We start from the raw sequence: 15,758 nt of genomic DNA, 5'->3' as shown, positions 1-15,758 counted from the left end.
GTCTGATACATTGGGGACGCCCTTTATAACTATAAATAACCCTCGGGTCTGATACATGGGGGACGCCCTTTATAACTATAAATGATCCCGATACACAGGGGACATCCTTTATAACTATAAATAAAACTCAGGCCCGACTGGGGGATGTCCTTTACAACCATAAGTGATCCCGATACACGATGGATGTCCTTTATAAGTATAAATGATCCTGATATACGAGGGGCGTCCTTTACAACTATAAATAACCCTTGGGTATGATACATGGGGGACGTTCTTTATAACTATTTGATAGTATAAAGGAGGTCCCCCATGTAATAATTGATCCCAATACACGTGGGATGTTCTTTATAACTAAAAATAACCCTGATACACGGAGGGCGTCCTTTATAACTATAAATGATCCGGATACACGTGGGATGTCCTTTATAACTAAAAATAACCCTGATACACGGAGGGCGTCCTTTATAACTATAAATGATCCGGATACACGTGGGATGTCCTTTATAACTAAAAATAACCCTGATACACGGAGGGCGTCCTTTATAACTAAAAATAACCCTGATACACGGAGGGCGTCCTTTATAACTATAAATGATCCGGATACATGGGGGACGTCCTTTATAACTAAAAATAATGGTAATATATGGTAAGACGTTGATCTTATCAAACCAATTAGTTTAATGGATTTTAGTCTTCAGGGCTGTTTAAAGGGGAATAAGCAAGTTCCTTTCAAATTCTATTTGGTAAAAATAAATTCTTATCAATGAATTTGACAAACATACAAAATTTCACTTCTTTATGCCTTCAGAAACAAATAGGGAGTCAGAAAATGTATGATTTTCAGAGTAAAACACATCAACACTTTGCATTCAAACCACTGATTTATTAAAATTAATACTATGCGTAGAAGTAAATAACGCCCAATATGATAATACACAGTTACAATTAGGAAATATATAAAAGTAAATACGTTTTGTACTTTGTATGTTAAAGAGATTTTACTCAAACTTTCTTTTCAAAGAAAACCTGTTTGGTCTTACTTTGTACTAAATTACAGTTGTTTCACCTATGAGGATAATACAATCAAAACTATAAATGAAACAAGAGGCCCAGAGGGCCTGTATCGCTCACCTAGGTTTTTTTTTTGTTATTGTCACAAAGACTCTTACAATTAGAAAAGTTAGCAAAATTGACTCTAAAATTTGTTCAATTTTGAATCACAACCATATAATGATGCTATAGATACCATACAAATATGCTATCCAATACATAGGTTTAGAGAGGGAGTAATTTATATGAAAATAGTAGCCTCATTGACCTTTTTGGCCCCGAGGGGTCAGCACTATCATCTGTATAATTTCAAATCCCCACCTTATAAGGATGCTACCATTGCATTATTAGTGCTCTTCCATGCTTAGTTGCAGAGAAGAAGTCGTTTATATGATAACAGCCAAAGTGATCCCTTTTGACCCTGCCCCTCAGCCCCCGGGGGGTCAGTTCCATCATTTGTACAATTTTGAATCCCCACCCTATAAGGATGCTACCATTGCATTATGAGTGCTCTCCCATGCTTAGTTGCAGAGAAGAAGTCGTTTATATGGCTATAGCCAAATTGACCCCAATTTGACCCAACCCCTCAGGACCCCGGAGGGTCTGCCCCATCATTTGCACAATTTTGAAGCCCCACCCTATAAAGATGCTACCATTGCATAATGAGTGTAATTCTTTGTTTAGTTACAGAGAAGAAGTTGTTTATATGGAAATAGTCAAATTGATCGCTTATGACCCTGCCCCTCAGCCCCCCGGGGGTCAGTTCCATCATTTGTACAATTTTGAATCCCCACCCTATAAGGATGCTACCATTGCATTATGAGTGTTATCCCATGTTTAGTTGCAGAGAAGAAGTCGTTTTTATGGAAATAGTCAAATTGACCACTTTTGACCCCGCCCCTCAGTTCCCCGGGGGTCAGTTCCATCATTTGCACAATTTTTAATCCCCACCCTATAAGGATGCTACCATTGCATTATGAGTGTTATCCTATGCTTCATTGCAGAGAAGAAGTCATTAATATGGAAATAGCCAAATTGACTCCTTTTGCATGGCCCTGCCCCTCAGGCCCCTGGGGGTCAGCCCCATTATTTGTACAATTTTCAGTAAGTAGCCCATAAGGATGCTACCAGTCAAATTTTGTTGAAATCCAAGCAGGGGTTATAGAGAAGAAGTCAATTGTTGACGGATGACGGATGCCGAACGCCAGAGTATCCCATAAGCTCATGTTGGTCCTTCTGACCAGGTGAGCTAAAAATACCGGTAAATAAACAAAACAATGGAAATTTGTGAAAATCTGTTGTGGGATCTGAGACTTGTTTATACAGTACTTTATGCATATTGAAGGGAGTTTTATTCTGGGCTATGGTATTCTGCATATTACATAGTTATTTTCCTTTACAGGTAGATTTTGTGTCGTTTATCCTAGAAACTTGAATGGTAAACATAAAGTAGCAACCAAATATGGGTCCTTGTAAATATCACATCAAATGACGGTGGTGAATAAATATCATCCACTATATTTTTATTATTATTTACTGTACCTACATCATAAAATATATCCTGTCTTAGTAGGGACATGCAAATTTCAAAATAACCAGGTCTGATTGTACCCTGTACATGCATTTAGAGGACACCAGCTATTTTTGAATTATAGGTTAACATTCCAACAAAATATTCAGTCTAAAGGCTACTCCTGTTCAACCTAATTACTTGACATACAATCTGGACGAGGCTATCTATTGTTATGTTAACATAGCTGCTAAATATCCATTGTGAACGAGAACAGTTGTTACTTATCATTATACTAACCACAGTACATGTATAGATGTTTCAGACATAAACTTATCAGTATACTAACCACAGTACATGTATAGATGTCTCAGACATAAACTTATCAGTATACTAACCACAGTACATGTATAGATGTCTCAGACATAAACTCATTAAAAAATCACACTAAGGTATGGCACTTCACATAAACAAAATTCAACACAGAAAAATTAAATATCTTCATAAAACAATAACTTTTTGCTATACAATTATATTGCAACTTCCTACAAAAGAAATGGAACACAATAGGCTTGACATTGTAAATAATAATTGATTGTAGTTATGCCAAAGTATCCATGCTATACCATCATTACTAGCTAGGTAGTATAAAACATCAAAGTAAAACCATATTTTACTGTTATAACAATAACACTACTAGAATGATGGTTGTTACAAAAACATTCAACATATTATAAAACATCAGGGCCCAGTTATTCAGAGCATTAAAAGCCTAATCACATTATTAATGAAAATCACATTTCTCATTTACTGCAAAATTTGTGATTATATCTTCACTAAACTCAGCAAGTAAGTAAAGCATTAAGTTCTTAAGACTCTTATCACTTTTTGTAAAATTTGCATTACCAGAAATTATTTTATTTTGATTTGAAAATTGTCGTTAAATTGTGATCACCTTTTGAACAACTGAGCCCAGGAGATTATAAATGATGGTTGTTCTGTGATGAAGAATAAAAGTAGATATTTACTAAATGCATGCTGCAGGTTCTAGGAAATTATTTGAAGAAAGTTAATTTTTCATATACTAGATTCATATATAATTAGTTGCTTAAAGATGCTCCACCGCTGACAGTGGATAAACAATACTCATACTTTGAACGATAACTGAAGCTTAATTGTGAATATGTGTGTCTAATTAACACAATTTATTATTTTTGATATTTTTATCTTGAAGTAAAATCAGAAGCTCAAACTTTTCAATAGCAGTAATGATGTAAAGTGAAAAGAAAAATACTAATTGGTCTGCTACAGTTTCTGAGAGAGAGAGAAAATACCATTCACCAGCAGTGTATCAGCTTTAAAGAAACGGGGGGTATAGCATAAATTCTGTGATATCAACTAACATTGTTAACTATGTGCTACCTAATTACCATAAGTTTTATGAAGCATCATAATAAAGTTTTTGTTTTGGGGTTTTGCATGAAATTCAGCAGCTGCTGGTAAATTTTGAGAGAAGTGGGGTACTACAGTGGTACATGATATGTAGGTTAACATACTGCCAGTATTGAGGTGTTGATTATTGATTATCGAAATCAAACAAACAATTTGGTGGTAAACTGGATAGTTTAAAGAGGTAATGTAGAGGTCTTGGGTTGTCAATTTAAAGAGAGATTATGCTATCGGTAAAGGGGGTAAATTAAAGGGACCAGGGATAGTGCAGCAGGTATTAGGAAGTCAATTAAAGGGAGGTAATGCTATCAGTAAAGGGAAGTAAACTAAAGAGACTGGGGGTAGTGCATCAGGTATTAGGAAATCAATTAAAGGGAGATCATGTTGATCGTAAAAGGAAGTAAACTAAAGGGGCTAGGGTTAATGCAGCAGGTATTAAGATGTTAATTAAAGAGAGATAATTTAATTCACAGCAGGGATTGGGTGAAAGGATTATATCAATAATCAAGTTATCTACTATATATTGTGGTTTAGTATTCCTGCAGTAAATAAACAGAAATGTGTGACATTATTAACAAGAGATCCCACCATAGAATGATCTATGTCTGACAATGGAAAAAAGGATCTTTTCCCTGCTTTTAAAACTTTTTCAAATATACAACATATGATATTTAAGACAAATCACTTTATTGTTCTCTGAGAATCAGCGGTGAAATCCAAGATGGAGACAGGTTGGCCATCTTGTTGACCAATCAGTCCAAAAGGTACTATGCACAAATAAAGCCCAAGGGGAAACTATGCATGAAATATGAGAGATATCACTTCAGTAATTGCAGACAAATAGCGATAACTATCCAAATACAAGATGGCTGCCTGGCGGCCATCTTGTTGACCGATCAGTCTAAAAATGCAATATGCACAACTAGGGTCATAGGGGAACATACATATGACATTTGAGAAACAACCCTTCAGTACTTTCTGAGAAATAGCGGTAACAAACTTTAACTATCAAAATCCAAGATGGACGCCAGTCGGCCATCTTATTCACTGATCGGTCCCAAAATGCAATATGCACAACTAGGGTCCTAGGGAAATCTACATATGCCATTTGAGAAACATCCTTTCAGTACTTTCCGAGAAATAGCGGTAACAAACTTTAACTATCAAAATCCAAGATGGCCGCCGGTCGGCTATCTTGTTGACCGAACCTGATCAAAATGTAATATGCACAACTAGGGTCCTAGGGGAACTACATATGAAATTTGATAAAGATCCCTTCAGTACTTTCTGAGAAATAGAGGTAACAAACTTTAACTATCAAAATCCAAGATGGCCGCCAGTCGCCCATCTTGTTGAGCGATCGGTCCACAAATGCAATATGCACAACAAGGGTCCTAGGGGAACCTACATACGAAATTTGAGAAAGATTGATTCAGTACTTTCTGAGAAATAGCGGTAACAAACTTTAACTATCAAAATCCAAGATGGCCGCCAGTCGCCCATCTTGTTGAGTGATCGGTCCAAAAATGCAATATGCACAACAAGGGTCCTAGGGGAACCTACATACGAAATTTGAGAAAGATTGCTTCAGTACTTTTTGAGAAATAGCGGTAACAAACTTTAACTATCAAAATCCAAGATGGCCGCCAGTCGCCCATCTTGTTGAGCGATCGGTCCCAAAATGCAATATACACAACTTGGGTCATAGGGGAACCTACATATGAAATTTGAGAAAGATTGCTTCTGTACTTTTTGAGAAATAGCGGTAACAAACTTTAACTATCAAAATCCAAGATGGCCACTGGTCAGCCATCTTGTTAAGCGATCGGTCCCAAAATGCAATATACACAACTTGGGTCATAGGGGAACCTACATATGAAATTTGAGAAAGATTGCTTCTGTACTTTTTGAGAAATAGCGGTAACAAACTTTAACTATCAAAATCCAAGATGGCCACTGGTCAGCCATCTTGTTAAGCGATCGGTCCCAAAATGCAATATGCACAACTAGGGTCCTAGGGGAACCTACATATGAAATTTGAGAAAGATCCCTTCAGTACTTTCTGAGAAATAGCGGTAACAAACTTTAACTATCAAAATCCAAGATGGCCGCCGGTCGGCCATCTTGTTGAGCTATCGGTCCCAAAATCCAATATGCACAACTAGGCTCCTAGGGGAACCTACATATAAAATTTGAGAATGATCCATTCAGTACTTTCTGAGAAATAGCGGTAACAAGAATTGTTAACGGACGGACGGACGGACGGACGGACGGACGGACGGACGACGGACCACGGACGAAATGCGATTTGAATAGCCCACCATCTGACAATGGTGGGCTAATAAAATGTTTGATCTGACTGTTTTTCACCAAAATGATACACAGTATAACTTGTCTAATCCCTGTGTAAATGATACACAGTATAACTTGTCTAATCCCTGTGTAAATGATACACAGTATAACTTGTCTAATCCCTGTGTAAATGATACACAATATAACTTGTCTAAACCAGCCCTTGTCTGATCCAGATCCCTGTGTATTCCAGCATGATTGCATGGCATTGTCCTTTCATAATTTATAATGATTAAAACCTATATAATCTGGAAACCTGCATATGCTGGTCTCAGTGACATCCAGGTTATACAAGTTACACTGTACATGTAGTTTAAATTTAATCATTATGAGAAATATCCTGTATATTTTTAGATAATACTGTATAGCAGTAACATTTTGCTGGAGTTTTATTTTCGCTTCATTCGCAGTTCCACCGAAATCCGCAAATTTTAAACATCAGCGAAATATTTAGCACAACGCTGAGAAGTATCGGTATCATTACAGTCATAAATGAACTTTAATAAATAGAAAAAGATCTAATAAAAAATTCTAGTTGCCGTGGGTTAGGTATTATCTACGATAGTGGTGTCTGTATGCCCAGTTTTCTATGTTTTAGCCATGTCGATGTATAAGCTATCCGCGAAATACCTTTAGCAGGTGTATCTCAAAATTAAACCCCCGCAAATATGTTCCACAAGCAAAAACGTAAAATATTGACCTGCGAATTTAAAGCGCTATACAGCACCTCTCTAGTATTGGTTAACTACTATTGATCCATCATATAAACCAGTTAACTACTATTGATCCATCATATAAACCAGTTAACTACTATTGATCCATCATATAAACCAGTATCATTCCTTAAAAATAATACACACAAATTTATATCAACAAATATAAAACAGATTCAACTATTACAGTAAATCTGCTGTCATTTTGATTTTTATGGACATCTAATGATGTCAGTATATACGGTTTTAACAGCCTTTGATGTGACTAATGCAGTTTTGATTTCAAGAATAAAAAAAAATATCAACAGAGAAACATTATAAAGATATTTCATTTACAGTGTATATATTATCTAATATAAATAATCAAATATGACACAATTTCAATACATTGTATATATTATCTATATAAATAATAAAATGACACAATCTTCAATATAAAACATTTACATCTCACAAAAGTACAGACAACAACAACTTTAAACAACAACAATATATGGTAAAATAGATACATGATTATACTAAACATGATGAATCCCTATGAGAAAAAAATAATTTGAACAAGGGAGGCTTTATGATGAAAAGTTGTTATAAAAATGTATAAATATTGTAAATACCTTTTTTCAAAAGATATAACTAGAATTGTGAAGCTGCATATGTAGAACTTTATAATATTATGCTTTCAGTAATATGTGTATGACACAAACTTGCAGAGATCTTGGTACTAAATAAGTCTTACAGACAGGGCTATCTTTATGCTTTTAGCATACATTGAATTGGACTTGACATTTGTCTGCTTACAGCTACAACGAATTGTCAAGATCAAAGATTATATAATTTAGTTTTATAAAGAGATATTATGGCACTTATCACAAAAATCTTTAATATATGACATTAAGAGAATACCACGGGTAAAGTATTGTAATATAAATATTCAGATCTTTGAAAGTAAATGGGTAACAATTTCTTTTCCCTATTTGATAGTCCTTTGATTGAATGACCTTCTTGTTCCTTTGATATAAAATTTTATATAATAAACCTGATATATTCTATTTCCACTGTAGTTAAAAAGTTTCGTAGGGTAAAACATAGAGCTAATGGTTTTTAACTGTGAATAATTCACTGATGTTATATAAAATTAAAAAAATAATAAAACCCCAGACTTTACTGCAAGCTAGGCCTTTCTGCCTTTACAGGTGTCTTCAGGTGGATTAGTATATGAAGACATCCATGAAGAAGGAGATGTTCAAGCTTAAAATGTAACCTGTGAAGGCAGAGAGGTTTTGCTGTAAAGTCTGGGTTTTTGTTATTTTTTCATTTAAGTTATCTTACCAAATAACCTTTGCACTTTTTCTACATATATAGAACTACCGTTACATGTATATAGAAAAAGAATCATGAAAACATACAAATGTAAAAATTGAGGGCATTTGTAAACTTATAAATGTTAACATATTCTTAACATTATTTATCATTATGATACAATAATCTTACCATAATGTTATATAGGTGGTTATTATCTTGGGAATATTTTCGTGATTTCATGGGACATTGCTATAATCATGAAAATATGATCCATGAAATATTGAGAAATTATTGAATCATATATATATACATTGAAAGCCAGGTCACGGAAATGTAAAAAACCCTAAAATTTAATTTTCTGGGTTTTTTTTGTTAAAATTGTGAACATTTTGGCCCATGTAAATAACTAGCTGTACGTTATTCTGTTCCAACATAATATGGTAAAATTTATCACATTAAATACAGAATAATGTACAATGTTTACCAATGATATGTCAAACAAATGACTTTCTTAGGTCTGTAATCTGTGTAAACATCAAACGTCGTCTGTCTCCTCTACTTGATGTTGAGCCTTTGAGGAGTAGCACTCCCATATCGGAGCAAACAGCATGACCCCTCCAGCAAGTACAGTCACTACACCAGCCAGATAGAAGGCCAGAGTACAGGACCCGGTCATATCCTTTATCCAACCTAAAAAGGTGTAAAATCATACACATGACAAATACAAAGTCAAAATCAATTCACCAACCTAAAATTCTTTATCAGAGATATACTGTTCTTTAGCAATTTAAAGATCAAATGTAGAACAATTGTCATTTAAATTGTATCTTTCATTTTTAAAGAGTTTCATTCCAACTCTTTTATGTGTTGCGTTCTCCATTCTGTCACCTAGACAGACTAGTTTTACACCATTTCCATTGTCTTTTGTTCCTTGTGTATGTTTGCCTCATCTTTCCATCATTTCATTATAAAAAAAATTATTGTCAAGTGTCCTTATTCAATGATGTGAAATGGCAGAATAATTTGGACATACTAAAATGATGACCTCACAGACCTGGCCATACCATTTAGTACAGCAAACACAACAAGAGGACTTAAATAGGTGTAGCCTGATGTCCAATCCTATTGATGCACATAATATCAATAAAATATTGTTGAAATTGAAAACACAACAACACCAGTCTTACCTCCAATAGGTGGTCCCACAGTGTTACCGATTCCATTGGCAAAGAGGAGATAACCCATACCATCTCCAAGTGCCTGCACTCCTAATATATCAGCAGTGACTACCACCAACAATCCTAGGATGATTCCGAAAGCTATGCCCAAGCCAAACATGTTCAAACATATCACCAGAAATGCATGCATGAATGGCAGTGCTAGCATAAGTATAAAGAGACCAGTGCTGAAGTTAGCGGCAATGTACAAAGCCATCCTGTTTATACACCGCAGATTTCCCACGCCTCCTCCAACGATCCCACCAATGGTAATAGCTGCATTAAAACACATCAGACAAATTGTGGATTTCATTACGCTTATTCCAAACTCTGTAAAATACTCAGGACCAAGTACAAATACCATTGATAAACCCATGTTCCAAAATATGTTATTGATGCAGTATATCAGGAAAACTGGATTACACAAAACGTAGCAATTTTTTATTTCTTTTTCTGATGTATTATCAGTGTTAGAACTTTTTCTACCATACTTAGAGTTGGTCCTAACAATTCCATTAGAGACTGGTTCTTCATCCAACAAATTATCTGTGACATCTTTGGGTTGTGTCCTCCTACCTTCATCAGACACCAGTTGTGTATCCATTGAAGTATCAGTAACATCTCTCGGTTTACTCTCCACATTACCTTTCTCAATTTCTATCGATACTTCACTGACTCTTTCATTACTTTTATCAGTCAGCATTCCCACCAACTCATCTCCCGACGGAACATCCTGGTCTTTTTTAGATAGAGGAACAGGTAAGAGTAATGCCGCAAACACAAAGTTGTTCATGTTGATAGCTGCTGTGATGAAGAATGAACCATCCCAGCCATACTCTGTGATGAGGAAGTGTGTGATGTAGGGGAAGACGGCTCCCCCTAGGCCTGATCCACTGGTCACTATCCCTGTAGCTAGGCTACGATGTTTGTCAAAGTACAGACCCGAAAGTGTGTGTGATGGTACATACACCAGACAAAAACCTAAACCTGAAAAAAGAAATAACACTTAACAGTAAAGAATAAGATCTTTCTGTTATGAGTTTTGTTGTAAAACTATTCAATATCAAGTATCAACATTATTGCAATCTTAACACTAATAGTTGTCTCTTAATGCTTAAGATTAATTTTTCAATCAATATACTACATCACATCATATTCATATATGTAATTCTAATCTGCAAGATCTTGTAATGGCATTTTGTTTGAAAGTAACACCTGGAATCCTGTATCTAAAAAGGCATTGATTTTACTGGCTATAAATCTACATGTACTATCAAACAAACGATACAAAAATGTTTTTCACTATATAATTTGTGATTTACACCCACCAGCTTAGAAATATTTAGGCCACACCAAATAAATCAGTGTTGTTCTTCGGGAACTGAGGAAAACAAGAGGCCCAGAGGGCCTGTATCGCTCACCTGTTGTTGTTTTTTTTTTTAGTAATTATACAATTAGAAAAATTAGCAAAATTGACCTCACAATTTGTTTAATTTTGAATCTCAAACATATACAGTAATAATGCTATAGATTCCATACAAATATGCTATCCAATATAAAGTTTCAGAGGGGAAGTAATTTATATGAACATAGTAGCCTAATTGACCTTTTTGGCCCCGTGCCTAAGGCCCTGAGGGTCAGCCCCATCATTTGCACATTTTGAATCCCGACCCTATAAGGATGCTACCATTGCATTATGAGTGCTATCCCATGCTTAGTTTCAAAGAAGAAGTCGTTTATATGGAAATAGCCAAATTGACCACTTTTCATCCAGCCCCTCTGGCCCCCGGGGGGTCAGCCCTATTATTTGAACTATTTTGAATCCCTGCCCTAAAAGGATGCTACCATTGGATTATGAGTGCTATCCCATGCTTAATTTCAGAGAAGAAGTCGTTTATATGAAAATAGCCAAATTGACCCCTTTTGACCCTGCCCCTTGGGTTCCCTGAGTAGTCAGCCCAATCATTTGTACAATTTTGAATTCCCACCCTATAAGGATGCTACCATTGCATTATGAGTGCTATCCCATGCTTAGTTTCAGAGCAGAAGTTGTTTATATGGAAATAGCCAAATTGACCCCTTTTGACCCCGCCCCTCAGGCCCCCGGGGGGTCAGCCCCATCATTTGTTCAATCTTGAATCCCCAACCTTTAAGGATTCTACCATTGCATTATGGGTGCTATCCCATGCTTATTTTCAAAGAAGAAGTTGTTTATATGGAAATAGCCAAATTGACCCCTTTTGACCCCGCCCCTCAGGCCCCTAGGGGTACAGCCACATCATTTGTACAATTTTCAGTCAGACTGCTACCATTCAAATTTTGTTGAAATCTGACCAGCGGTTATGGAGAAGAAGTCGATTGTTGACGGACGGACAGACGACGGACACCACGGTATGGCATATGAGCTAAAATGGGGGAGTGAGCCAGCAAATTAAAAAAAAAAATTAATAAAATATCCATTTTCAGAGGGGAAGGGATTCAATTGCCATGTGAGTGTTATTTTTTTTTTGGCATTTTTTTTTTACATTTCAGAATACATGTATTTACATTGAATTAATTATGAGTACACATAATAATTTTGTATTCTGTCATTGACAAAAACAAATAAAAAGCAATACCATCTTAAAAACACCCTAAGAAGTTTAATGATTCAACTGAGCTCTTCTTGTTCATATGAAATTTCAATCAAAATGAAAAATATACAGGGCTAGCTCTGGGTCAAAACTTTGATTCGCTAATTGAAAACTTATGCATAATTGAACATGTTTAACATGTTTCACAATTATAGATAATGAAGCAATGTTACTTAATATTCATTACAACATAGGTACTAATTTTAGAAATTGGTTTCAGACCTGTTCCAGTAATAATCAAAATGTAACATTTCATGGAAGTTTCAGCCAAATTGCATGGGTAGAACTTGAGAAAAGGTTCAAAATTCAAGATTTTAGAATATTTGACACCCATGACCTTGATAGTAGGTCAGGTTATTCATTTTCACAATTCTGGTAGCTCTTTATCTCAGCATGCTACTGGCTAAAGATGAATACCTAGCGCCTTTCGGCTAGTTTGAAGCAGTAGTTAAAAGATTTTGAGCCAGATTGACCCCTGTGACCTTGAAATTAAGTCAAGGTAATACATTTTTACAACTTTGGTAGCCCTTCATCCTGGCATGTTACAAATTAAATGTGAGTACTCTGGACTTTACTGTAATTAAGAAGAAGTTGTTCAAAGATTTTAGCCTACCTAATTGACCCCTGTGACCTTGAAAGTAGATGAAGTTTATTCATTTTCATAACTTTTGTAGCCCTTCATCCCAGCATGCTACAAGCCAAATATGACTACCCTGGAACTTTCTATTAGTTAGGAGAATTTGTTTTTAGATTTTAGCCTATTTGACCCCTGTGACCTTGAAAGTAGGTCAAGGTCTTTCATTTTCACAACTTTGGTAGCCCTTCATCCTAGCATACAACAGGCAAAATATGAGTGCATTGTGCCTTTAGGTTGGTGAGAAAAAGTCGTTCAAAGATTTTAGCCTATTTGACCCCCTGTGACCTTGAAAGTAGGTCAAGGTCATTCATTTTCACAACTTGGTAGCCCTTTATCCCAGCACACCACTGGCCAAATATGAGTACTCTGGACGCCGGACGACGACAGACAGTGCATGATGACTATAGGTCATCCTGACCCTTCGTGTCAGATGACCTAAAAAGCTAAACAGGCTGCTAATAGGGCTGCTTGGATGTTGGTTAAGGAGTGTTCACACCTCTTTTGTTTAACTGTATGGAAACGTCTGAAAAATCTTGATTTGCTGATATTTTTGAAGCTGCACTGCAATATTGTTTTTACTTTTTTCTTGACTTTGACATTTTAGGAGCAGGATTTCTTGACGAACAACTGATTTATTTGGTGTGGCCTTAGGAGATTTCTATCTTTTGGGTACATGTATATCTGAACTTAACAAAATTGTATATAAATATAATTTTATGGACTTAGTACATAGCTAGAGAGTAAAGCCAGTTATAACATTTATGACATTAACATTATATTATTAGTTTACCTGTGATAACACCATAAAACACATGTAGATAGATGATGTTTGGTGCAAAGGGACAGAGGAGAAGACCAAAGCTGCCGAGGAGAGCTCCCAGGAGTGATACCTTCCTGTAACTTATCTTCCTCATCAGATAACTCGCTAATGGTCCTGTAAAACACAAATGATTATATACCGTCAAATAAGTCAGCCAGACAATTAGTTCAATTTCTAAACTTTCTTCATTTAGATGCTACAAGTCAAACATGAATGGCATCCTTTACTTATTTTCGATGTGAAGAAATTAATGTGAAGATGTCAGTTGCAAATATGAATATAGCTATAAAAGGACTGACCTTTTGGCCTCACCCATTCTCAGGTCCCTGGGATTTCAGCCCAACAATTTATAAAATTTTGAATCCACATCTCATAAGAATGCTACCTGCAGGCCCCGATTTCTCGAAACAAAAGTACAGACTTAAGTAAAAACTTAAGTTTTTCTCCTTATGTAACTTATGTGAATTAAATTGACTTAAGTCAGTTTTTTACTTAAGTTTGTTTCGAGAAATCGGGGCCAGTACAAGTCAAGATATACATGTGGCTCACTTTTTGTTAAAGGTACAATATAGCACGGCAAGACACTTTTGATCATTACGTTGTTTCTCAATGTTTTAAAATTATAATATTTGATTAGGGTCAACCCAACTAATTTGGAGTCCCCAGCCCATTATAATAATTAAATGCTGCATGATACCAGTAAAATTTGGTTCAATTTCTGCCTAGTGAGGTAACATGCCAAAGCCGGGCATCACAGTGATTGATAATGAAGTTGATGTTGATGAACAGATCAACAGGGTGTTAGCAAAAAAACTATTCAAAAGCTTAACCCTAACATGATTGTGCAAATAATTGTACCTTTAAGAAATATAAAACCAGTGAGACATATAATCAACAATGAGTTACCTCCCCCAAGCAGCAGACCAATGTTGAAAGCACCGATCATAGATGTGGCAGCAACTGAAGATTGGAAATGTGCAATCAAGGCAATGTTGTATACGCCGAACGATGATGCGATGCCAAATTCCACAAACTGGATCATGAATGCAGCCATACAGACCACGTAACCCCATGACCCTCCTTGATTGGTGGCGGCTCTTGGTACCATCTTCTTCTGATGTCTAAGTCATGCCAGAATTTTCACATCTAAAATTGTTTTAAAAATCATTTTCTAATTTTCAAAACGGTCAGGAGTCAAGAAGTTTTTATTTAGAGTCGCATACATGAGGAACATAATAACATTAGCACTGTAGTGCTATTCTTGCGACAAACATATGGAAAAATATTACAGTACAAACAGGTAATATATATATAGATTGGCAACAATATAACTATAGCAAGCATGCAATAGATACATGATATTTAGTTGGAAACAGCTACGGTGCAATGTAGTCATTGGCGTTGTGATCAAGGTATGGCCAAAGGATAATTTGTTATTATATCTATTCTATTTCTATCAATTGTAAATTGCATGTATCAAAATTACACACCGAGTAAACATTTCAAATTTGCCGACATCGGTAACTTACCTTGATAAGGTGCATGTGAAAAGGAAAAATTTCGTCTGCTGCAGTTCCTTCTGTTCCTTTCATCAAAGTCATTGCGACGCTTTAACCTAAGTCAATCTCAGTCAATGGGATGTTTAAAATGACAGGGAGCATTCGATTAAGAACTTATATTTCAATAGGCATAAAGGGCCTGAACCTATTTTTATTAGAATACACACAACTTCTTCGTAAACGCCAATAATCTATATAAGAAATACTCTAGTGGTATGATTGTAACTATTTATATGTAACTGCATATTATGTAATGATATCATTACACAACTAACGAGTGTTCATATGTGAATTATCTTAATGACTTGTATCACAAACATATAACACCCAAATTTGAATGCTAACATGAGGCTACCCAGATTGGTACACTTTTTGAAGATAATTATTAAAATTTTCTAACCTGTGCTTGAATCCATATTTTTTCTTTTAACATTCCACAAAATGATGCCTTAAGTTTTAATTTCATGATTTGTTTACTTGTCAGCAGTGCATATATTTATAAATAGAGAGCTTTGA

General features: G+C 35.6%; 1 protein-coding gene across 1 annotated transcript; it reads right to left on the bottom strand.

The window, feature by feature from the left end:
- Window positions 1-868: 868 nt before the first annotated feature.
- LOC138322695 (monocarboxylate transporter 14-like) lies at window positions 869-15,723 on the bottom strand. Its single transcript, XM_069266729.1, has 5 exons — window positions 15,213-15,723; window positions 14,590-14,829; window positions 13,654-13,797; window positions 9,564-10,580; window positions 869-9,066 (listed from the first exon to the last, which is right to left on the bottom strand). The coding sequence occupies exons 2-5, from the start codon at window positions 14,789-14,791 to the stop codon at window positions 8,912-8,914; spliced, it is 1,518 nt and encodes a 505-aa protein (XP_069122830.1). The 5' UTR covers window positions 14,792-14,829; window positions 15,213-15,723; the 3' UTR covers window positions 869-8,911.
- Between the last annotated feature and the right edge of the window lie 35 nt (window positions 15,724-15,758).

The sequence above is a fragment of the Argopecten irradians genome, chromosome 5, assembly GCF_041381155.1.
Source record: "Argopecten irradians isolate NY chromosome 5, Ai_NY, whole genome shotgun sequence".
Taxonomy (NCBI): Eukaryota; Metazoa; Mollusca; class Bivalvia; order Pectinida; family Pectinidae; genus Argopecten; species Argopecten irradians.
Note: the sequence above shows the minus strand (reverse complement) of the source record. Positions and strands in the feature narration are given on the sequence as shown.